Raw genomic sequence first — 26,050 nt, forward strand, 5'->3', positions numbered from 1 at the left:
TAGCTAGATTCCAGATAGCAAGAGCCACATAATGAGATCCTGTCTCAAACAAACAAACAAACAAACAAACAAATAAACCAAAACTGCAAGACAAACAAACTTCAGTGAAAATCTCATATAAATTTTATTTATCTCCTTGTGTTTAGGCTTATAAACTAAATTTATTAAAGTGTAGAGATAGTACACTATATAGACTAAAATTTTTGTACAAGTTTGTGAAGGCTACCACTTCCCTATATTATCTTTATTGGTGAATTCTATTTTATTATCAAGAAGAGAAGCATAAGATTGTAATGTAATTGTTTCACAGCTATAATTATAGAATGCTGTTTAATCACTTTCCATGTGTTTATTTTCTTGAGTGTTTTGATAATTAAAAATATTTTCATGAAATTACTTTTTAATAAATGTGCAGAGACATATCATTGTTCAAAAAACATCTTTATTAGATGAATTGTCAAAAATGCTTCACCTTAACACCGTTTGATATGATATTTTTATGTAACTTCCAGGGGATTCATTGTATTAGGCATAATTTATGTATTGAAAACAAACCAGCATCGTACAACAGAGAAGTTTCTCACGATTTGAACAGACCCAGAGAGTGATGACTCAAATCAAAACCTTATCTGCTGCTTTCCTTATTTACTGTTCCTTCTTCCTGACCAAAGGTCAGCTCTGTTTTCTCACCAAGGGTTACATTAGCTATTTTTACAAGTCCACATATGTAGCTATATGTGGGACATGCAATTCTCATTGGACCAACCCTCATATTTATAAATACTAAATATATCCGGTGTCGTTCTTCCCTTTTTTATCTGTGCTTTTATGCCAGGCCGCTCTGCCTTAACCACTCCCTAGAGTGTTCGCTGATTGGGAGTTTTTGACAGTCATTTGTCTTTTGTCTCTGTGGGACTCTCTATTTGCCATATGCTGGAGAAAGAAGTATATCTCTAAGCATGTCACCCTCTTTGGATCACTCTCTTCTATTGTCTTATGGCCCTCATCATTTAATTGCCATGACGGCAGCACGCCTCTTTTTTGCCATTATTTTTGCTCTTGCGATTTTCTTAAAAATATTCTTCATTGTTCTTTTTCCTTCCCAACAGCTTTACTTGATGTCTTAGATGCCGTTTTCTTTTCTTTCCTGCTTCGTGTTTTCAGAAGCTTTTGAATGTTCGTAATGAGTTCCATTGATTATGGAAGCATTTCAACCATCACGTCTTCGACAATGTCACATTTGTTCCTGGCTTTTTAACTTACGTTGAAATTCTAAACAGAGACCTCTCAAAATGTAATGGGCATCTTTTACTCTTATCTCCGTATCTTTCACTTTCTGCTTGCTTTTTCTTGTGTAGCCATTCTGCCTATTTCTTAGGCATATCATTGTTCAAAAAAAGCATCTTTTTATTATATGAATTGCCCAAAATTCTCCACCTAAACACCATTTGATATAATACTTTTATGTAACTTCCAAAGGATCCACATATCGGGTATAATTTATGTTGGATCTACCTTTCATGCTACTTTATCTGTCCATGGTCATCCTTGCCATTAAATCAACTCTTGGTTGCCACTATTATATTTTTATACCTTGAATCTAGACCTACAAAACTTTTGACTTTTTTTGTTCTGTTGGAGCTTTTCCATAATTTGATGTAAGTCAAAACATATGAATTATATTAATAATAATTTTGATTAATTTAATAAATAATATTAACCTCTTATGGGTGAAAAGTACTTTAACATTTTTACCTTAGGTTTAGTTTGATAAATTTTATATTTGTAGTTCTTTCGTGTAAGTACTCTGATGATGTCAGTCCATGGGCTTTAGACATCTATGTAGGTCAATGAAACGAAACCGTTGTCATCTATTTTTATGGTGACATGTACTTTGTAAAAAAAAGAAAATAACTTGATGATTGTTGACCCTTTATATTGTCATAGTACTATGTTGTGTCCATATGTGATCTTTTGCTATGTATTATATTCTGGTAGTTTGAGCACACTTTTAGTAGTACAAATACCTCGGCTTTAATAATAGACATTTCCCCACTTTTATTCTGTAATATTTATTTCTCTAAAATTCTTTTTCTTTAGCTCTTTGGATGTGTTTCAGAGTATATTAATTATTTACTCTCAACGCTTCTTAGTTCTCCTACATGTGTGAAATTGTGCTTTCATTTTCCTGTATTCTGATCTCTTGATCACTATTAACCAGTTCTCTGTTTTCGTCAATTCTAGGGCCTTGCGCTATTGGCCTCAATGATCACATTATTCATTCTCAAGACTTCCACATTTTTCCTACTGCTCCTATTTGTTTCATTTTAGTTTATTTAGTTTCAGTGTATTCATCTTTTAATGGATGTCATTCCTCCTTATTTTAGAGCATTCCAAGTAAATCTCAAAGATCTGTTTTCTCCTGTGGTGTGAATTGACATTCAAATGCTGCTGTTTATTTTGATCTATTTTTAAGTATCATATTGAAGTGTCCTAGGATATTGATTTGTACGGTTATTTTGAGGTCTGCAGCTCCTTGAATATGCTCCCACCACTGTTATCTCCATCCTTCTGTGTCTGTCTCCTCCATGCAGATTAGCAATTACCTCAGCCTAATATCAGGGCCCTAAGTGTAAAACTAATCCTTGTGTGAGTTCTTCCGACTCCTTGCTGTTATACTGCTGCAGAAAGTGTGCTTGGATCTTAAAGGCGTGTGTGGTTACTTTTGCCTTCCAGTTACAATGTGCTAACCTTCTGATGCTTGCTTCCCTAACTAGCAGGCTCTACTCTCAACTGGGATCACTCTACCCAGAGCCTCTGCCTAGAGCCAGAGAAATGGCTTTGAGACGCTGTCTGGTGCAGGGCCATTCATTCCCTGTGGCGTTTCCTGACTCAGACTCTCACCTTCCACCAACCTGAGTCCAGAGAACGTATGTATTACCCACTATTTGGAAGTTGTTTGCGTGATGATGCACAGAGCTGGGCATCTTGGTTTTGAGTCAGATAACCAATGTCAAATAGTTTTTTCTTTGTTCTCTATCATTCCTCAATGTTAAGAGTAGACGTCTCTATATGCTAAGGAGCAGAGTTAATACATTATGTTGGTCAGATGTCATATCCCTATATGCAGAGTTTCAAAAGATACGTCCAAATATCTCAGTCCTTATGGTTTACACACACAAATACACATACTAGTTGTCCACATGAAAAAAAAATTCTCTCCAGACACTAATGACCACACCCTTGCAATGACCTATGTCACCTCTATTCTGGAGATTAAGAAGTCCTTATATCTGACAAGATGAGCAGAAAATGTGGTTGAATAAAATTGCAAATGAAAGTCTGTTAATTTTTATCTTCAGTAAAATGCTACTTAACATGTAAAGTAGATCTTTTCTCCTTTCCAAATGCTTGCCAGCCATTTACTAATGAATGCTTTTTAAATCCACTGCCTGAGCCTTAAAGACATAGGGAAGTATATTTTTTCCCCACTATACCTAAGGAGAAATAGGAACAGGTACAGGCTAGAGGGAATAAAAGTTAAAGCTTTACTTAAAAAACTGGGAAAAGATTCTGTTTGTTAAGCTAGCATCTTCTATTTGCAAATCTTCTGTTATTAACCATGTAACAGACAGGTACTAAGTATCCTTTAAAGGGTCCATGGAGGATGTCTCTTCTCCAAGTCTCAGGCAGAAGAGAAAATGGATAAAAAAATTAAAGAAACACACACATATTTATATATTATATATTTATATAATATACATATACATATATGTGTGTGTTTGTGTATATGGAAAGGGCTGTAAATGAAATTATGCCTTTTACTTTACATTCCAAGGAACCTATTTATCCTTTCCAGATGACAGTTTTAGAAGAGCATGTACTAATTAAAGCAGTTTACATTCTGATAATGATGATGACGATGGTACAAGCTACTCCCTAAATCTGTATAGACCACACTATTTTATTTTATATATTGTGCATTTTATTCCATTGTTCAGGTTTATTTTCCTATTATCTGTTTCTTATAATGCTCTTTTTATTTATTTTTGTTTTTTTTTACCTTAAAAAAACATATATTCTCTTCTTTCTACAAATCTGATGTTCAAACCCTCTCTTGCACACATCAATGCTTCAGCCCTTGGTCTAGAATAAGAACAGCTTTACTGTAAAGACACACACACTAGGCCTCTCCCTGTTCATATACTAGAATTGGGACCTGGAACCTTGCCTTTCTCTTGATGGCTTGCTTTGATTTCTTGACTTAAGGTAATGATCCCTGGGTTACACGCTATTAATGAAGGGACAAGGACTTTGGAATGGGACATTGGTCCATGCTTCACATCTGTTGCCTGCATTTGCATTTCGGAGCAGAACCTGCAGGATCATCTTCTCTCTGAGGGACCTTCATCCTTTTACCTGGAGATAACCGTGTGACTCTCAGAGCATTTGTCAAGTGGCTTAATGTTTAGCATTTCGTGTTCTGTTTAATTGTCTTTGATTTATTAATGAAAATGACGATAATTGATGATTTTTATTAATTATCTTCCCTGATCCCGACTATCCACCAGAGGACACGGTGTCAGTGAGCGGATCAAAAGAAGTGAGTGAACAAATAGATGATACCCCGAGGTAGGATGGGGAAGGAGCGGGGAGAGAGAGGGGAAGGGAGAGAGAGAGAGAGAGAAAGAGAGAGAGAGAGAGAGAGAGAGAGAGAGAGAGGAGAGGGGAGAGAGAGGAGAGAGAGAGGGGAGAGAGAGGGGAGGGGAGAGAGAGAGAGGAGAGAGAGGGGGGAGAGAGAGAGAGGAGAGAGAGGGGAGAGAGAGAGAGGAGAGGGGAGAGAGGAGAAAGAGAGGGGAGAGAGGAGAGAGGAGAGAGAGAGAAGAGAGAGGAGAGAGAGGAAAGAGGAGAGAGGAGAGAGAGGAGAGAGAGGGGGGGAGAGGGGAGAGGAGAGAGGAGAGAGAGAGAGAGAGAGAGAGAGAGAGAGAGAGGAGAGAGGAGAGAAAGAGGAGAGAGGAGAGAGAGGAGAGAGAGGGGGGGAGAGGGGAGAGGAGAGAGAAGAGAGAGAGGAGAAAGAGGAGAGAGAGAGAGAGAGAGAAGAGAGAGGAGAGAGGAGAGAAAGAGGAGAGAGGAGAGAGAGGAGAGAAAGAGGAGAGGAGAGAGAGGAGAGAAAGAGGAGAGAGGAGAGAGAGGAGAGAGAGGAGAGAGAGAGAGAGAGAGAGAGGAGAGAGAGAGGAGAGAGAAGGGAGAGAGAGGAGAGAGAGGAGAGAGAAGGGAGAGAGAGGAGAGAGAGGAAAGAGAGGGGAGAGAGGAGAGAGAGAGAGAGAGAGAGAGAGAGAGAGAGAGAGAGAGAGAGTAAAAACCCCAATGTGAATACATCAAACACTTTTCCAGCTTCATGTAGCAGTAAGAATCCTGCTCCTTTTCCTTCAAGTAAGGAATGGTATCAGGCTCCTCCTCCTGAGCTGCCACAAAGGCCACCAAGTGATGAGATGTGGAAATTGTTGCATTTCTCATACTAAAGGCCAAAGTCATATTGCTCAAAGGTTGCCTTTTCCTCTGACAGCAAAGGCTGCATCTGCTCTGGGCTAACCCATATTGTCTTTTCTAATCAAAGTTTATTATTATTCCGAAAGCACTAATGAATTAACTTTACTGTCACAGATTTGTGTGCTTATTATTATTTTTAAGTTCTTCTCATTCGTCGGTGTTTATGTCAGCTGCTGGAGCTGAATCTCTGGGAGGCTGGTGCTCAGGGAGGATTCCTAGGGTTCAGGTAGGAAGACACTTGCAGTGTCAGGGAAAGCCTGCTTAGTTAGAGTCTTATCTCCGTGCCCCGCTGCCCTTTTTAAACAAATGTATTGGATTTTCGCACTTTATTGCTGCTTCATAGCCCAATCTCTAAAACAGACCTCTCTAATTTTGTCTGTGAGAGAAAGCATTTACTTAACAAACGACCCCATATTGCCTTTTACAGGGAAGGTTGTTAACCTGGATTATTGTACACAGACAGAACGTCCCATGTGAACTGCTCACAGCTTTTAACACCCATTTCTTTCTCCTCTGTTTCCAGCACACTCATGGATCAGGTGCCCGGCTGAAACCATACAGGGCTGAAAAAAAATATGACAGCATACTCCTGGTAGGTTGAGTGAGTTTCTGAAATGTGCCACTTGCGACTGAACACGACTGTCCCCGGGAAATGACTGGCATGCAGTATTCCCGGAGGAAATGTGTGAAATATCTCATTTAATTGTCTTGCCAAGTGCACGGGTTGAAGTTGCCAGCTGTTGCCCTTTTGTCTGGTTGATTTTTGGTCTCTCCACATCTATTAGCATAATTGTACGATTAATAGAGACAATGGCTTTTATCACAAACATCCAGCAGAGCTAAAGATAGATATTAGCTGGATCTTCATAAACAGTGGGCAGGTTCAAGGGAGAAGAAGCTGCAATATTGCATCGCAAACATCGGGAGATAACTGGTCCTTGACCCGTGCCCAAGAGAAGAAAGTTATTTTAAGCCCCTAGAAAAATTAATTTTAACATCCATTAAAACTCAAATTGACACTAAGCCCATAGATGAGGTAAACTCCAGCCCTTCTAGGACGCCTTCCAATGGTCTTTAGCCTCTCTCTTCTTTCCAGCTGTATCTGTGCTCTGTGCCTAAAGGTCTTGATCTCACTGGCTTCACCGCATTGCTTTTCTTTTGTGTCTGTATTAAATGAGTCACTGGCGGATCCTGAGAGAGGATAATCTACTGTTTTGGGCAGCCAAGATATCACTTCTTTATTTGAATGCTTTCAGGTCAAAATTAATGTTTTTCTTTTTTAAATTACTGATGTTATTTTTTTCAGTAATCTGCATTAAATTATTACTCCTATTCCCATCTTCATCAAGAATGAAGTCACCTCCATAAGGTTAATAATTTTCCTTCCAGAAGGAAGGCCACCTCCTTGGCAAGCTTTTCCATGTAAACATGCTCTCTTTTTTCTACATTCCCTATTTCTACTTTATGCACTTTCCTTAGAGTTTTGCTACTTATACAAGCAGACTGGTTAATAACTCTTGCTAATGTTAATAACTCTTGCTAATAGCTTGTCGGCCCGACACAAACTTCATCAGTGAAGAAGGAAACTTCAACTGAAGCATTTACTCCAATTTGTTGAAGTTGAAGAGGTCATGAATGGGACCAATGCTCTCATACAAGAGGCCTTCCCTTCGCCTTTGACTCTGAGACGACAGGACATCATCAGGGAACGAATGGATTCTCAATACATACAGAGTCCATCATCACTTTAATCTTGGCTTTTCTAACATCCGTGGCTGCGAGAAATAAATTTATATTATTTAGAACCCAATCATTTTTCAGTAATTTGTTACAGCAGCCTAATTCTTCTAAGATGTACTGAGTTACAGTTAATATTATAGCTTGACTATAAGCAAAAATAATCTCTCCAGAACACAATGTGTTTCATAAACAATTATTTCAATTGCAGAAGACATAGCTTAATTTCCAGTGCAGTTGAGTAACTCATATTCAAAATCATAATATGACACAGCTAGAAATTGATGATTTTTAACATGTAATTGGTTATAAAATTTGTCAAATAACATCAGTTTTCAGTAGAGGAAACGGGAAGATCTGATTTGCCCTAAGTCTACCAGCTCTCGGCACTGTGAGGCTGAGGCCCTCTGTGACCAGATTCTTGGGCTAGTTGTCTTCTTCCTCCTCCTCCTCCTCCTCCTCCTCCTCCTCCTCCTCCTCCTCCTCCTCCTCCTCCTCCTCCTCCTCCTCTTCCTCCTCCTCCTCCTCCTCCTCCTCCTCCTCCTCCTCCTCCTCTTCTTCTTCTTCTTCTTCTTCCTCTTCTTCTTCTTCTTCTTCTTCTTCTTCTTCTTCTTCTTCTTCTTCTTCTTCTTCTTCTTCTTCTTCACAGAGAGTGTGTGAGCATGTGGGGAGCATGTGGTGTGTGTGTGTGTGTGTGTGTGTGTGTGTGTGTGTGTACATGCAAGAGTGTGTTTGCATGCAAGGATGTTTAAGGCATGCTTGTAGAAGCCAGAGAACACCTCTTGAGAACAGGTGCTCTCCTTTCACTGCTGGATCCCTGGATCAATCTCAAGTCAAGCAGTTTTACCCATAATTCATTTCCCCAGTCCCAGTTCTCACATTTTACACTGTTGCTGCTTGGACAGAGGACTAATCTTGAGTGACAACTGTTTTGTCCAAATAGGTGTGGTTCTAAACACAAATGAAACAGCTGTACATGTTTTAAAATAGCTGAAGTCATATACATGCAGGAAATTCACATGTACGGCATAATTAATATACAGTGTATAATATAGGGCATGCTACAGTTCAGGTAACACAGAATGTGCAACTTCTGCTCATCCAATAATTAAATAAGCCTCGCTGACCAGACATGCCTGTGGCTTGCACTGTGAATTTAGAATTACACAAAATGAAACTTGTTCTTGATGTTCGGCAACCATTTACTTACACTGGCCTTGGGCCATTTTCTTCTAAAGTCAAATTCATTGTCCTTACCTTCTAATAGTGATAATATATCAGCTTTGCAGAGTCTTCTTTGAAAACACGTATTAAGACCCAGTCCTTGAGATTAGGATTTGTTTAAAGATAATTTTGTTTTTCTACCATTTCATTCATCATTTTTGCTACAATTATTAATATCAAATTAGCTTATCTATTTTTCAGTCGCCCAAAATAAATTTTAATTTTTTCACCCTGTGGGGACCATAGTAAGAATTAATGATGGTCATAGTATCTTGAAAAATATAACTATTTTTTTCTTTCTCTCTTTTTAAACAGAAATGCTCATTTGTAACAGGACTGCTACATAGTCTTGAGGCATACAGGAAGGCAGGCAATGAATGAGTAGTTTCTGGGAGACAGGTGAAGCATATTTGGTAGATTAATTCTCAATTCACCTTCTCAGAAGGAAAGGACAAAGCCCTCATTTACCAAGATTCTGAAGAAATTTCCAGGCAAGGCCCTGGCCAGGCCCCACATCAGTCTTAGCTTTGAAGTATCCATTCCCCAGAGTTTGGTTTTGTCCACCAGGACCCAAACCTGTTATTGAGCTGCAAGAGCTTTGTAGGAAAAATCGGCTCTTTCCACTGACATGCACAAGCCTGGTGTCCTCAGAGAGGGATGCTCTACCTGTTTATCAGGTAATCAATCTTTGTCTTCCATCCCCTTTGTCTTTAGGAGAAAGTAAGTTAGTGCCATGACTTCATCCACGACAATCACTCTGCAGCAGGTAGCACTCTGACAAGATTTTTGTTGTTGTCGTCGTCGTTGTTGTGTGTGTGCGAGCTTGCGTGCCATTACTAAACTTGGTAGTCATTGGGGAACCAGTTGCCAATGCTGTCTTTCAAGTCAAGCTTTCCTTCTCTATTGAGAAGAGAGGACCCAGATTTCTGACCAGTTGAGTCCAGGGGACATTTTGAGGGCTTCTGACAGAAAGCCATGGTTTGACTCTGGAGCCCTGCACAGGAAGCCAACTGTCTTGGGGACTGGGGTTGTTGCCTGTAGCCTGTAGCCTGTAGCCTGCTCCAGAGGATGGGGTAAAGAGGCAACATTAAGGCCCTTCCAAGATCAGTTAAAGATCAAGCCATCTAATAAAAGGGGGGCGGGGGAGGGGGTGGGGTAAAAAGTGTTGTGTTTTGTTTCTCTGAGGACTTGGAGCATGTCTCCTTTTGAACTTTCCGTTTACTTACTAGAAAGGCAATTTCGAAGGCCTGGGTTGAAATGAACAAAAAATGCAAGTGACCAGTTGTGAGGCAACTTTTGAGAACTTTGGAGATTCCAGAGTGGAGTGGCAAGTATAACAAAGACAACAAAAAAGGGGGAAATGAGGAGTTTTTGCTTTCTTACAGCAAAACAAAGTAAAACTTGATCCTGTACATTCCCCAGGCATCCTGAACTTCTTTCCCCCTTCTTTTTCACATATGCACAGTGGAAGTTTATCATTCTCCCCCGCCCCTCTTCCCTCCCCCCAAGTCCTCCACCGGACTGCTAGTAAAAAGTGGAGGAACATCAAGAGTCAAAGTTGAGCGAAACCGTGAATTCCTGGATGCCACTCAAAGTTAGCAAGCCAGAGGCCCACATTCTGCCGCTGGGCGCTCGCCTCCAAGAGGCCGGGCTGCTGCGCACAGCTTGCGATCGCGCGTCCCCGCCTCGGGCCGCCGGGCTCGGGCGCGCTGCCTTCTCGCACGCGCCGGGCCTCTGCAGCGGGGAGGCGGCGCCCGCACGTGCGGCGGCTGCGGACTCACCTGCGCCTCCCGTGCCCAGCCCCGCCCATCGCTCCGCCCCGGCGTGACTCATTGGCTGTCGCTCCGAGGGGCGGAGCAGAGGAGGCCCCGGGGCTCATTAGCGATGCGGTCTCCCAGCTCAGCTCCGTAGTCCGGGACCCGGAGCGGAGCTGGGGCTGCGGGCCGCTCGGCGGGGACGGCGGGCGGCGCCGCAGGAGACGATGGGGACGCGCGCTGCGTCCCGCTGCCCATCTGATATCCCTGTTCCGCTGCTGTAGGGAGCGGCGGTGGAGAAAAGAGACTCGCCACAGACCACCACTCCCGGGGAAACCTACTGCTGTTGGCTCCCTGCCGTCGTTCCTCGCGGACTTCCAGGGCGTGGAAGAGGAGCGAATCCTGAGAGGAGCTTGGAGCATGGGGACAGGGGCTGCAGACCGCAGCCGCGGGGCGCGCTGGTGGCTCCCATGGCTTGGACTCTGTTTCTGGGCGGCGGGGGCTGAGGCTGCCCGAGGTAAGCGCTGGGTGGACAGCGGTGCGCGGGGGAGCGGACAGAGGAGGAGCGGGACTCTCACCTTTGGCATGGGCTTCCCAAGTTGTGCTTGCTTCTCTCTGCGCGCGGAGTCGACTCGGTGGGAACCGTATAGAGGAGCTCCAGGGGACCACTGCCTTTCAACCCAAGTTTGCTATCTGCAGTAATCCTACAGGTTGCTCTGACCGGGGCCCCTACCCTTGAGTCTCTGCACCCGCTGGGATTTTTCAACACGCCCCCCCCCCGCGCGCCCCTCAATTGTTGTAGACTAGATAACTCGTCTTCATTACACCCTCTCTCGCCTTGGTCCCCTCCACTTTTCCTTCTTGGGAGAGATCGTCCCTGGGTAGGCGCCCACGATGATATTCGAGAGTACACAGGGAAAGAGGAATGCCAGTGGGTTCCAATAGAGACTGCGCTTTTTTCCCTTCAGGGGAAGCATCCAAGCTGGTCACTTCGCTCTGCACCAAGCCCCTCGGGCGACCCTAGCCCTGGCCGTAAGCCAGCACTGGCTTTGCTTTACAGAAGCTGTGAGGATGCAGGAGCTCTGGGGAGCTGTGTGAACCCTGGGCTTTAACTGCGCCTGCAGTGCCCAGCCGGATAAGCAGTTGGCCGGAGGCTGCACTCTCGGCGCATCCTCTCCCTACCGAGTGCTTATTCCAGCTTAGAAGCGCGGGCCCTACTGAGCAGCAGGGAAATCTCTGTTTCTAATAAGCTCAGACTCCACTCCTCCTCCCCCCATTTTTTTTTTTTTCTGGATCCGCTGCACTCCAGCAGAGCATCAACTTAAAGATAAACCACACGGACCTGTTTTGAAGCTGATCACAGGCAGTTCCAGACAGCCCCGGTGCCGGTGGCTACCTTTGAAATAATCCAGAAGCTTCTCCTACCCTGCCCTTCTTTACCTTTCTTCTTTGCTGCTTGCCATCCAGCGGGCTTAGAATATGTAATTGCGTTAAATAATTCACCCAATGCTTGCCTAGCAAGAGGTGGCACCGGGCTAACCACCTCTCCTGTTCTGTCTCTTGAATGTTATCACTAGTGAGGCCTTTGGAAGGGTTGACAAAGATGCCAAGAACCGGTATAATCTCATTTTTTCTAGAAGCTAATGGTGTTAGGAGCTGCGATATCGCCTGGACAGAGGAATTAAAAGGGTGGATAGAGGTTGTCGGCAGTGTGATCCTATTCTGTCCCTATTCTTGCATTTCATTTCCTGAACTTTTTTCTTTTTATAATAGAGCAGGCTTTCAAAAACTAAGGAAAGGCTTTAAATGCGAGTGATTGTTAGAGTAAGGCGTGTTTCTTTCTCTTGCTGGAAGAGCATGGGCTTCAGCCATTTAATTTACTACGGGTACTGGAAACTGCTTAACTGCTCAGGCAACTCTGAGTGTCTTCTATACTGTTGGGGTGGAGGTGGGGGAGGAGAGGCCTTTGCCCCTCTCTTTCTCCTACAGGAGGCCTGAAATGCCTTAGTTTGTACTTTCTAGTCACAGTGTAGGATAGCTCACGGTGACTGACTCCAGGTACTGACCCTTGGAATTTGGTTTAAGGAGTTGTCTTTAAGCCAGCTCCCAACAAGAGGTGGGAACATGCCAGCTGCAGCCTTTTGGATGGAGTTTTGCTGGCTGTGAAATGAAGGCTAGCACCTCTTGTCTGCAAGCTGTTCTGTAAAGGTCTCCTGGAAAACACACTGTACACTCGGCAGGCTTATTTACAACAAATGTCTTGCACAGATCAGAGAAATGCGGGAGACACATGGAGCAGTAAATCTGAGTAGTGCTTCCCTTGCCTGCTTTTCCTTTCACCTTTAGCATCTTTGGGAGATGCTTCAAGAAATGAGCAGTAAACCGGGCTACGAAACCAGTGAATTCTCTCGCCCCTGATTCGGGCAGGTGAGCACAGTAGAAGTTTCCAAATCAAAGATTTTTTTTTCCCGTATTAAGTTCTCTCATTTCGGCAAGGTATGGTGCATTAAGCCCGGGATGCTGTGGACTTGTGTAGCATCCTTGTGTCGTAGTCTCACTGTGCTGTGTATGGTTGGTCGGTTTTACAGGTAATTTCTGTATTTGCAAGTTAAATAGTTTATATTTTGAAGACCTTTTCCTTTTGTGGTGCTGGGGGGTTAGGGGGGTGTCGGACTCAGTGTCTGGCATACGCCGGGCAAGTACTCTCTCCATGACACGTAACTGTAGCTCATCAAAGGTTTCTCTTGTGGATTTGCTCCAAGATGCCATCACTTAGTCACTGAGCTATAGAATAGAATAGAATCACGCTATTTGCTCTGGTGGTATAGTATTGTGAGACCAGCAGCACTGTCCTCACAGTGTTTCACCATGCTTCCATTTCAGCGATGGTGGTACCGTCTTCTTTCTCTCTCTAACTTTTCTCTGCTTCAATAGCTGATATAGAAACCTCTAGCAATCTGAGCATAATCTTCAATGATTGGTTTCAGATATACTCAGTGAGGAATACACTTGGGACAAGGCTCTGCAGGAAGGAAGTAGCCCTGACACAGGGGGTCCTTCTGTTCTCCCCCTTACTCAGCAAAGCTTATGCTTTCAGAGAACAAGGTTTATTCCTGCTGGAAAAGTATAAGGATAGCACTCTGATGCCATCATCATGGTAGGGTTTGACACTTTACACCTTAGACTAAGGCTGTTTAAAAGTTACTTGTGACCTGCCAAGTGTTAGTAGACTCCACATCCTGTCATACTGATTTGTTCTATTCTTAGAAGGGTGTGCAGCCAATGGAGTTGTGCTTTGCACTAGATACTGTGCAGAAGAGGTCATGTCATTAAGCTGGCTAGATGATGGCATATGCCCCTGATAACTAGAGGGGTACATCCACCGATAGCACACACTTAAGTTATGGGAGCTGAGGGGCATATGACTTACATGTGTCACCTCCATCAACCCATGTCTTATAGATGTTGTCACTTTCATAATGTTATTTGAAAGTGCTTCCTGTGATTCAAAGGTACAATGTGATCTTAAGACTGAAGGTAAAGAACCTCCTCTCTCCCAACCCTCCCAACTTCCTGCCAGGCCCTTTCTGATTCACAGGTTGGGACCTTCTCTTCCTGCTCAAGAGAGCTTTTCAAGCATCTCACTTCTTGAGAGGACATTAATTGCTTGACTTGCTTGAGGAGAGGAGTGAAGGCCCCCTGAGCTCTTCATGTTCTTTCTCACTTTGTGAGTGACCCATGTATGAGTTTTCCTTTTGAGGTAATGCTTTGAAGTGTTAGGAGGCCCAACAAGTGCCCAGGCTTCTCCCTGGGGGCTCTTGAGACTGACAGGGTCTGTCAGGAGGATCTAGACCAGCATTGCTAGGGAATGAAAGGTTTATTTTGCTTCTCTTTCCTAGGTGACTTGTAAACGTGTGTGTGTGTGTGTGTGTGTGTGTGTGTGTGTGTGTGTGTGTGTGTGTATTTATCCCCTGAATATCTTACCTGTCTTAGAACATTGCCAACATGGACTTTTATGAAGGAATCTGTTTCTTGGGACATAACAGCTATTTGATATCAGTCTCTACTGCTGTTTTGTTTGGTTTTTTAAACATTTCAAGTATAGACACAAGCCACATGTATGAAAACTGAGTCCAAGCATTGCCCCTCTAGGGAGGCAGTAGAAGTATGAGGTGCCCTCTTATCGAAAGGCTCAAGTGTGTGTCCTCCTTATGATTATACATTTGCCATCAATCCTGATTGTCTTTGCCCCAGGCAGTGCCTGCTGAGTGACCCTGTCCCTGTCATTGTCATCTGCCTCTGCCTTTTCTGATGCTGTCATAGCCTAACTGTAAAACAGAACAAAGACAGAGTCTCTTCCAGTCCACCCTAAGTCACATGGGTCATGTAAAAGCCCATGTGCTCACTTTTCGTTTTCTGTGTGTATGTCAGTGTTCGTGCATATGGAGACCAGAGGTTGACATGTGTAAACCTTTAATCACTCTCTATCTTACCATTTTTAATTTTTAAATTACATTTATTTATTCATACACATGAGAGAGGGAGGGAGGGAGAGTGAGAGACAGAGACAGAGACAGAGACAGAGACAGAGACAGAGAGAAACAGAGTGAGCGAGAGAGACAGCCAGAGTGAGAGCTAGAGAGACAGAAAGAGAGAGAGAAACAGAGACAGAGAGAAACAGAGTGAGAGAGCGAGAGCGAGAGAGAGAGAGAGAGAGAGAGAGCCAGAGTGAGAGAGCCAGAGTGAGAGACAGACGCAGACACAGACAGATAGACAGACAGACCGAAAGACACACAGAGAGAGAGAGAGAGAGAGAGAGCGAGAGAGAGAGAGACAGACACAGACACAGACACAGACACAGACACAGACACAGACACAGACAGATAGACAGACAGACCGAAAGACACAGAGAGAGAGCGCCAGAGCAAGAGACAGAGACAGACAGATAGACAGACAGAAAGACACACACACACACACACACACACACACACACACACACACACACAGAGAGAGAGAGAGAGAGAGAGAGAGAGAGAGAGAGAGAGAGAGAGAGAGAGAGCTAGCAGGCATGTGTTTACCATGGTGTTCATGAAGGGGTCAGAGGTTACCAGCTGAGACTCCTTGCTGGCTCACTTATGTCACAGGCTCTCACTGAACCTGGAGCTCATTAACTGGCTAGGATGGCTGTCCACAAGCACCAGGGCTGCCCTGTCTCTGCCTCCCCAGTTCTAGGGCTACAGACTGGGTTCGCCGCTTCTAAGTGGGTGCTGAGGATCCATGCTCAGCGAGCCACCTCTATCCTTTCTACGGTGTTGGCCTGAGAACAGTCATTTCTACTCTCTATGCTGGTCATTCTTTAAAAGCAGGCTTTCAAAAAAATTAATTAAGGGATTTATTTGCTTTATCTTCTGACAGAAGCTTCCCCTCGCTCTTCTCCCCCAAGTTCTTCCCCTCCCCCTCCCCTCCATCCTGTCCTCCCCCTCATGGATATCAACCAGACTTGGCCTATCAAGTTGCAGTAGAACTAGGCTCATCTTCTTTTATTGAGGCTGGACAAGGAAGCCTGGGTAGGGGAAAGGGATCCAAAGGCAGGCAATGAAGTCAGAGGCAGCACCTTCCACCATTGTAGGAGTCCCACACGAGAAGGCATTTTAAGATATTAGATATGCAATAACTTCGATATTATTCAGTGCATACCATCAATTGTTCTGAATGCATTGTTCATATGAGTTCATTTATTCCTTAAAGTGACTTACTGTGGCATTATTTCTAAGCTAGGAAAGGGGACTTCAGGGGAGATTCAATAAAACCCCAAGACCATGGAGGAGTTAGGATAGGCTAGATCTTAAACCGAGTCAGTCCGGCTTCAGAGCTCACAACATACAGTGTGGCTAAAGCTGTGACGAAAATAAAAGTGGTCTCTTGTGTTGTATTGGTAAAAGCCCTAAAATGATATCTTCCTAAGTATCCAGAATCGTAGAGGAATTTGAAGTGGCTTAAATATATCTGTGAATATATTCAGATAAATCTAAGAGATTTGCGTTGCCTGAAAACAACATCCACAACAGCATTTAGTGTAGTGTACTCTGGGATAGGAATCACGCTTAAAACGCTGAATACCAGTTTCTGATAGCTCGCCTTTTTTTTCCCCCCTCGCAGTCTTGAGTGTCAACAGAAAATATTACTCTGATTGAATACACCATCCATGGAATGGCAGCTCCCAAAAGACTATTTGTTGCATGTCTTGTATTTTTAGCCTCGTTTGCCGGGGAAAATGTGGAGCATGAGATTTGAGAATAGATTGTTAACACGAGAGGCTGCTGTTTCTGCTGTTTTGGGTACTCCTGCTGCTGCTGCTTTTGCAAGGCAGATGGCTAGATTCATTTATAGAAAATAGATATTCGTTCTATTTTGCATTTCCACTTCGAAAGGAACTTTTAATTGTTTGTACCACATTGCATCGTATGGCTTCACTGTGCGCATGCACACACACACACACGCACACGGGCTGCACGGAGATAATTTTCCGAATTAGACAGATGTTAATAGATTCCGTTTGGGTGGTTCTCTTCAAACTGCGCTGCTGCTGACTCTGTTCTGGCTTGAGAATTCTGTTTTAGAATGGGGTTTGCCTGTGGTGTTGCGTGTATGAAGACTTCTCAGCTCAGTTCACTGCTGCTACCCGCCTTGCTCTCTCTACAGGGAGACCTAGAACTTAGAGATAGAAGTATGTGGGTTGTTTTTATGGGGCTGATGTGGGAGCCTAAAAGAAGGGTGAGTATCTCTCCCGAGGCATACTTGGGAACGTTTTGATTTAGGAATTCTTCAGAGTTTGGACTTTTACTTACATATAAATAAAATACATTGGTCAGGGACCCAAGTTTAACCAAAGTTGATTTATGTTTTACATACAGCCTATCAGGTAGCCCGAAGGTAATCTTACACATCCTTTTTAATATACCTGGGTCGTCTCTAGACCCATGTGGCCAAGTTTGAAATTTTGCAGTTGTAGCATAAGGTAGGTGGTCCTAAACTTCTGATGTTGAAGTTTCGTAGATTTCGAATTTTAGAGCACAGATGATCAAACTTGTGCTTTGTCTCTCAAACCCCACATAAAATATTTCCTAATATTGACCCTTATAGGATATTATATCAAGGTCTATCTTGTTATTTAATGTTTTTTATGATTTAGTGTGTGTGTGTGTGCATGTATGTGTGTGTCTGTGTGTGTGTTAGTGTTTCTGTCTGTGTGTGTATGCATGCAACACTGTATATGTAGAACATAGGACAAGATTCTGGTCGTTTGTCTCCTTTCTCCTTGGAACAGGTTGAGCCCAGGTCACGAAGCATAAACTTATCCCTTGTCCATCTTGCAGGCCCATGGTGTATTTTTATTCCCAGCTTCTGTCATGGCTTCATGAATAAGGACACCAAGTATAAACCTGTCTTTCAAAGCCAAGCATATATAAACCATCACAAGTTCTGTGGCAAAAGTTGGGTTTGCAAAATTGGTTAGTCAATAATACAAACCAATCTGTCCATGCTCACTGGAAAAATAGTATATTTCCTAATGTGTTGATGATGGGCAATTAGTTGAACAACTGATACAGAACAGATGGATACGGAGGGCCAACTGTATTGATTTTTATGGCCTTAAATTCTGTTTTATAAGCTAAGAGACCTTCGCATAGTTATCATATGACTTCAACACCATATCCTAAGCATAGGGGGGATCACATGGGAAACTATTATGTGGACATCTAGGAACTAAGGTCAAACTTTGTAGATGTTGTGCTTTCAGCTGAGTTGAATGCTGTGGTTTCTCAGCCAGGAAAGTCAGAAAAAGTAGCATCCATTTTAGAGAATCCAGAAGGTAGGTTGTCAGCAGGCATAGCAAGACCCAGAAGCCCAACTGAAGAAATGATGGCCAACTTAAGCACCCAGCCAACAGGAGGAGAGCTATGTCTCTGTAACATCCTTTACACATTTTGCGAACACACTAAAGACAAATTAACTGGCTAAGTATTGGATACAGTTTAATAGTTACTGCAAAGTTATTCTTTTTATTTAATTCAATAAATCTGCTGGAGAGGGAGAAGGGTGTTGGTCATGGGTTATGAAAGCCAGAGGGTGATGTTTGGAGCTCACCAATCAGTGCTGTTCAAATGGGAATGTTCATCTGAATAACATTGGATTTCTCTGAAGGAATTCGCTGAGGAGGGGGCCGTGGGTCAGCATTTCCAGTCTATCCACAAGCACTAGATGGTGAGCCCTGTAGACACTGAATTGTTTTTCCTTTGCAGGCTAGTATGAAGTAGGTTTCAGTACAAGACACAAAAATAGTCCAGTAGGAGGGTAGAGAAACACAGATGTCAGTGTTTATCGGACAGACGTACAACCACTTATAAACTAATAGACATTCATGGTCCCTATTCTACACCTTGGCTTTTATTTTGAAATATTAGTGGTCTTAGGTCTGAATCTCATTAATCTTTTGTAATGAAGAGGAAATTGACATCCCCAGAATTAGAACAGTTTTCCTAGTGCCAGGCTTTGCTAAGAAGCTTTCCTGGCCCTCTTCAGCGATCCTTCAATTTATTGTGTTCACTTGACTTAATTTCCCCATACTTCAGAGTGATCTAAAATTCCGGGTAATTAGAGAAGAGATAGAAGAAAAACAGTTTTTTTTTCTTTTTAAATCCAGCCATGTCCACCTGGGTTACTGATGTCTGCATAGTGTCATGTTACTGTTGTTACAATGTGATGCTGGTCCAAGGGCTTGGGCCCATGTGCCCCTGCTCTGCTCCTGTCTGACATTGCTCAGTGTCACTGCCTGTCACCTGACAGTGAACTGTCCCATAGCACAGTAGTCTGTCTCACTGTAACCTTCTTGTGCTAAGGTATAAATAACACTGGGGTAAAATTTCTAAGCTCTACTCAGCCTTGTTCCGAAACCCGTAGGAAACTTTGCTGGCAGAGTAATAATGAAATACCTATATAGCTTCTAAGGTCTTTAGCCCCACAATGTAATTTGAATTCTTAGAGTTGAAGAAAGGTAATTTAATGTAATGCATGATATCATGAATGCCTCTTTCGAATTATAATTTCACTTATATAGGATTTGAAATTCTTAATTGGATTAACAGGTAGTCGTGATATACATCCATGGAATGAGGTGACATTTCAGTATATTTACCCATCAAATCAGGGCAATTAGCATTTTTATCCTTTTCAATTCTTTGTTTTTGGAACCTTCAAGTTTTTATCCTCCTGCTCTTCAGCAAATGTATAATGGGTTGTTATAAAGTATAGTCACTTAATGTGATTAGAATTCTACAACATCTTTCTTCTGTGTTCTGAAACATGCTTTACAGGAATTCCATAGTGTGGTCATTTTTATGTTCCCCTCTACCTTAGCACTGAACAAATGTCACCATCACGATGACCACCACTGCCACCATCACCACCACCATCATCACCACTGCCACAATCACCATCACTATCACCATCATCACGATCACTACTGCCACCACCACTCCTGTCACAGGTTGATTATCAGCACTAGGACAAGAATTTGGGTTTTCCAGTGGTGTCAGCGCTTTCTAAGCTACATTATCATGTAATTCCATTTTATTACCAAATAGGCTAATTGGACTAAACTTGGACAATAGAGTCCTTCTGCTCCTGTTATATTAATAGATGTGTGTGTGTGTGTGTGTGTGTGTATGTGTGTGTGTGTGTGTAGTGTGTGTTTGTGTGTGTATGTGTGTGGTGTGTGTGTGGTGTGTGTGTGGTGTGTGTGTGTGGTATGTGGTGTGTGTGTGTGTGTATGTGTGTGGTGTGTGTGTGTGGTGTGTGTGTGGTGTGTGTGTGGTGTGTGTGTGGGGTATGTGGTGTGTGTGTGTGTTTGTGTGTGGTATGTGCTGTGTGTGTGTGGTATGTGGTATGTGGTGTGTGTGTGTGTATGTGTGTGGTGTGTGGTATGTGTGTTGGGGGCATGAATGTGGAGAGAATGAAAATTCAATGAATGTATACCTTCCAGATGCATACCCTACAATCCCAGTGTATGGTAGGGAAAAAGAACAGTAAGAATGTGTCGGTGATTGGGAGAGTAAGAAGTGTCTGTATTAAAAATGGTACACTGTAGTATGGAGTGATTGGTAGGACCTTGCTTAGGAACATCACAAGCTTAAATTTTGAAAGAATTGGGCCTGGGGATATGGACCAGTGGTGTAGTGCTTGAGCCCAAAGCCCTCAGTTCCATTCCCAGCACACATGCATGTCTGTGAGCATGCACACACACACACACACACACACACACACAGTCACACACATAGACACACACATACACAGATACACACACAGACACACATTCACATACATACACACACATAGACACACACATACACATACATGCACAGACACACACATACACCCATACACACATACACAGACAACATACACACATATATACACAGACACACACACAAACACACACACACACACATAGACACACACATGCACAGACACAGACACTCACAGAGACACACGGACACATACACACATACACATACACACATACACACACACTCACACACAGAAGCACATATTGTACACACCCTTGCCCACTCTTACACATACACAACTACATGCACACACATATACAGAATATTCAGAATTTAAATAAATTCCTCAGTTTTTTTTAGCTTGACCTTGTCTTTATTTTTAATTTTGAGTGTGCCTCCCCTCACCCCCACTGCATTGTGTCAACTAATGATGTCAAAAATCTCCTACCTTTTATTTGGAAGGAATTCCCTGGCACAGTGTAATTTGATTACATTAATATTTCCAATAATATTTCCCATGAATGTCTTTAATAAATAATTAACCTATCTTTAGAAAGATAAGGAAGAATATACATTTTTCCAAGGTCAATTTCAATTCTGGAGAAATAAGAGGTTTGCACTGCAAGCCTCTTTGGGGGGAGCCCTGTACAGCACCTGTAAAGCAGATCTATTTGTTGTCTGCATAGCAGACCTTACAGCTCCCATCAGAAGTCAGAAGACTTTTCTGAAGCTCGTATCTGGACTTTTCCAAAGTTGTTTCCCTTAAAAAAAGCAATCAGAAGGTTCACAGATTCTGCGGGTGTGAGGTGTGTGGGTGGGATGCAAGCGCTTGGGGTTTGCTTTAAAGAAACATGTCGACTTAAAGATTTGTCATTAATTTTTTTTTAACCTGGAAGCAAAAAATAAATCCACCTGATGTTTTCTGAAGCTTAGCAGTTAGCTTGAGATGCACGTCGGCCTCTGGATGTCAGTGTGAGAAGACAAGTGTACCGTATTGCATGTATCAGAGGAGACCATTGTCTAGTTATTAAAAATTGTCAGGGTAGGAAGTGCTGTAATATGTGGTTATCTCTCTGTGTGTTATACATTAGTGGACTATCACATATCATCATTATTCCAAATGCATATCATTAAAGTTCTATGCCATTAGTTTCAATGGCATTAATATCACTTCAGCTTGAGATATGGTCACATTTTTGACCTGAAAGTCAGTGTCTACATGATGGGACTCTCAATTTTACATCTTGCCCTCACCTTCAGTGTGTGTATGTGTGTGTGTGTGTGTGTGTGTGTGTGTGTGTGTGTGTGTACCTATTTACTATTTTGAAAGCTGAAGCTTCCTTCCTGTTGTTCTAATATGGCAGACTGGAAGATCAAGACTATAGGTACCTAGTACAGTTTGAAAACAAAATATTCTTCCCAAAGGCTCCTATGCCTGATTTCGAATCATGTCTTCAGAGGTATTGTCTGAAGTGATTGGAACATGAGGGCTTTGACCTAATCAGTGAACTAATGGACTGGTGTACTCAAAATTGATAGCTCAAGGGAGGAATTGGACAGTGTGTAAGGTGTACACTGATGTAGGATGTGGGTTGCTTGGTTGTGCCTTTGAAGGATATATATGCGTGTGCACACACAGAGACACAGTCACTTAGCAGTGTAGTCTCTGTCCCTCTTTGCCTTCTGATTGTCACACATTCTTGTCATTGTGATGTTCTACCTCCCTGTGTAAGAGTCTGTAACAGTGGTCACAGCTGACCATAGGCTGAAACCTCTGAAACCATGAGCTGAATTGTTTTTTCTTGCTCTTAGCTAGGAGACCAAGAGCAAACAGGGCAAACTCACTCTTCCATTGTCTAAGTCGTGTTTGTCGGGTGTCTTGTCCTAACAGAAGATGACTAAACACGATTGCACACATCACTCTTTCGTTCTGATTCTTTCCGGAGTTAGAAGAATCGACTCCACTCATCTTTTAAGTTCCTTCTGGCTTTGCCATTACAGGGCGTCACCTTTGTTTCCAGACCTACTCACTCACAGTGACGCGGTCATTTCCTAAGGCATTTCTTGACATCCTAAGTATACGTCGAAACCTCCAGTGAATGACTCTGGGAGTAGAATGTGTGAGACAAATAATGAATGGGTTTAGGGAATGAGGCTGCAGATTTAGGGCTTATGCATTCTTCAGATATATACCAGTGATGGAAGGAGTTTATGTTTTGATTTCTTTTAAATTGGTGTTTGTTAGTGAATGTGCCTGCTGGTTCAGCATTATGGATCCCAAAAGCCTGAACGGGAAACATTCCGAAGTTTAGAGCACTGGCCTTTTAAAAAACTATTATTATTAGAAATGCTCAGCCAGTAAGGTTTTTGCAAATGTCCCCAAATGTGAACGGCTTGGTTCACCCAAAGCACTTGTGGTGTCAAATGCTTTGGATAGCAGGTACTTAATGCCTGTGGGCTGAGCAGAAGACCCCCTGGGAAGCCCCATAAAGAGGTAAGGCCCCTTCAAAAATGCACTTCACGGCTATATGGGGCGTGTGGTCTGATTCCTGCAAGGTTGAGTTTTCTCGTAGAAGTCAGATATATGGAACTTTATATTAATTTTCCATAATCGAAATCTCAAATTAGCTTACTGTACATCGACTCTGAGGTCAGAGGGCATGCTGCTCCGGTTTGCAGTTCATCTGAAATCAATAGAGGAGCAGAGTGGACATAGAACACCTTTTCTCGATGGTGCGAAGTAATTCTGCTTCCTGGAAGGCATAAGAGGCAGGGGTGACTTTTCATCATGTTTTATTTGGCTGAGTGTGGAACCGACGTATGGTCTCCTGCATGGTAGACAAGCGCCCCGCTTGACCCCTGAGTTCATCCAGCCCCGAAGTGGCCTTTATTTAATAACCGATAAGCACTAATTTGCTCACTAAGTCTCTGTGTCTTCCCCTATCAGTTTCCAAAAAAGTCACAAAACTTCCACGCGGAAGGTATCTCTCTAGTGGGAAGCCAGCAAGGACGAACGGACACGTACTGTCCTGTGAAGGAGGGTCCTGGCTTGTCTGGCTGGCTTCTCCCTACCCTGTCCGTGAACTAGACCTTCATTTTCTTCCTGTCCTTGCCCCCTTTCTTTTCAGACCCAAATCAGGAAAGTAATCGATAAAAGCACAAAGAAATTCAAAGGAATGACGCCAGACGACTAAGGACTATTGATTGTTTTCTCTCTTGTCAAAGGGTGTTTTCCTTTTTGTTTAATGTTTATATTTCTTTTCTGAAATTCCCCCGAAAAAAGCTTCTTCGTTCTGAACACCGAACGCTGGCACCAGAGTTTGAAGGACTCGGGTTAGAGCAGATTTAGGATAGCTGTCGTTATTAAAGAGGTCTGCGTGACAGACTGTTTTGTGTTTGGATGAAACACAGAGTTAGTCTCAAGCTCCTGTATCCTCACTAATACATTTGTTGAATATGAGTCCACCAGTGGAGTCTAAATATCTCCTGCACATAATTATTCTTGAAAAGGATCTATTCAGAGGGAAGAGAACATATTCACCCCGTTCCTGCTAATTTACGTGACATTAGTGCTGTGGCTTGGAACACCTAACCTTCTAGTTTACCCAGAGGAAATCATTCTGGAGAGGCTTTTGGTACTAGCTCCCAATATTTACTAATTCTCTAATGCTCCTTGTTTAAATCTGGGTTTTCACGTGTGGGGTGGTCAGACTCGTGTGTGTGAGCAGCCCACTGAGCCTCGGTTATCTGCTGCCGAGATGTCTGTCTGTGGTCTCAACAACTGTTCATGTTGCTCACTTGAGAGGACACTAGGTGGTGCTTTTATTGTATAACTTGCTTTGTGCATCCTTGAAGAAAGCTTCCAATGTTTGCAGTGACATGCTAATGACACCCTTAAAAAGCCCAGAGAGAGAGAGAGAGAGAGAGAGAGAGAGAGAGAGAGAGAGAGAGTGTGTGTGTGTGTGTGTGTGTGTGTGTGCTGGGTTGTTCTATTACTTCTCTGAATTATCTTGATTTCAATGTTGAACGCTGTATCTCGGATGGGCACAATAACTTGCCAAGCGCCACCATATATTGGGCTGCGCCTGTGAACCCTGGAACCTCTGTCATGATGTTTATTCATGCGGATGCCACTTTACAGCAAAAGTGTTAGACACAGTAGGTGTCGAAAACTTCCGATTCTTGGAGATTAGGTGGCAGAATATTCAGGCTGGCTTTATTTAGCAGTTATCAGTGACGGATCTTGCTTCCGGAGATAGATGGTGGGCAGGTTTTAACTCAACAAATCCCTTTTATCACCCTAAAGCAGGGCTTTCAGACTTTCCAGAGGAGTGAACATAGACGGTAGCGCCACCAAGGGTTAGGTTGGAGTATCACAGACAAACGCTTGGTGTGCGCCGTGTAGAGTTTTGTTCTGTAAGCTAAAACTCTGAGCTGGGCGAAGCATACTTAATATCAGTTTCATGAAATATACCAGGTGGAAAGATGAGCTGTTTAATGTAATATCACCTAATAGAGAATATTTGTGAGCGATTTTCAGTTCTGAAGAGAAACAACTTGGCTCCGACGTGAGCAGTCAGCTGATTGCACAGCCTGGATCTAGCAGTAAAAGTGAGTAAATCAGCGGGGGCAAGACCATCCTCTAATAAGATACTTAGCAGATTCTTGATTTGGGAGCCTAAGCCGGAAGAACACCGCCTTAATGTGTATAAACAGGTAGAAGCACACGTGTGTAAATGTGGGAGTGGATCAACTTCGAGAGTGGGAAGAAAGCCTGGGAGGCTATCATGGGACGCAGGTGATGGCCCCCAATCTTCTCCCACCAGCTCCATTAGCTCTGTTTCTATCTGCATTCGATTTCGGATGACTCAGAGGAATATGGCTGATTAGTTGCATTGGGAGGGGGTCTTGGTCTTTCTTGTTAGGTTGGCAAAAGTGAGGCATTTGTTAAAGGGGTCAGACAATATGAAAGAAATTATGTAAGTCAGGAGACTCAGGAACATAGGATTGGGGAGGACTACAGTGCAGAGCCCACTAATAAAGGACCCCTTGCTGCCCCTCTCCCTACACATACACACACACACACACACACACACACACACACACACACACACACACACACACACACACACACACACTAGCCCTCCTCTGAAGACTCTTGGCCCATGCATTGCATTTCTGTTGCTACAATGGGATACCTGAAGTAATTCACTTACAAAAGAGGAGCCTTTTCACTTACAGTTTTAGAGGTTGAAGGGAATGATGGGAAGGTGGCTGTGGTGAGGCTGTTCACCCCAACAGGATCAGAAGCGGTCATGTTTACAATCTCACAATGCACAGAGAGAGAAAAGTGAAAGACGGCAGGCTCCACAGTTCCCTCCAAAGGGCCAAGGACAGTGGCCTAAGGGCCTCCCATGAGGCTCCATAACTTAAAGATGT

General features: G+C 43.1%; 2 protein-coding genes across 7 annotated transcripts in view; both read left to right on the forward strand.

Annotated features, from left to right (window-relative positions):
- Erich1 (glutamate-rich 1) overlaps nucleotides 1-26,050 on the forward strand; it is a gene marked incomplete at its 5' end in the record, with an annotated part of 52,793,804 nt that overhangs the window by 40,071,572 nt on the left and 12,696,182 nt on the right.
- Nucleotides 10,419-26,050, forward strand: part of Unc5d (unc-5 netrin receptor D) — a 546,654-nt gene continuing 531,022 nt past the window's right edge. For 6 of the 7 annotated variants that reach the window (XM_087588379.1, XM_087588380.1, XM_087588381.1 and 3 more), the window contains exon 1: nucleotides 10,419-10,782. In XM_087588379.1, coding sequence (XP_087444505.1) covers nucleotides 10,686-10,782 — 97 coding nt within the window. In that variant the 5' untranslated portion in view covers nucleotides 10,419-10,685. The remainder of the gene's footprint in view (nucleotides 10,783-26,050) is intronic. The other variant, NM_001107319.2, reaches the window with a different exon arrangement.

This window comes from Rattus norvegicus, chromosome 16, assembly GCF_021556685.1.
Source record: "Rattus norvegicus strain SHRSP/BbbUtx chromosome 16, alternate assembly SHRSP_T2T, whole genome shotgun sequence".
Lineage (NCBI taxonomy): Eukaryota > Metazoa > Chordata > Mammalia > Rodentia > Muridae > Rattus > Rattus norvegicus.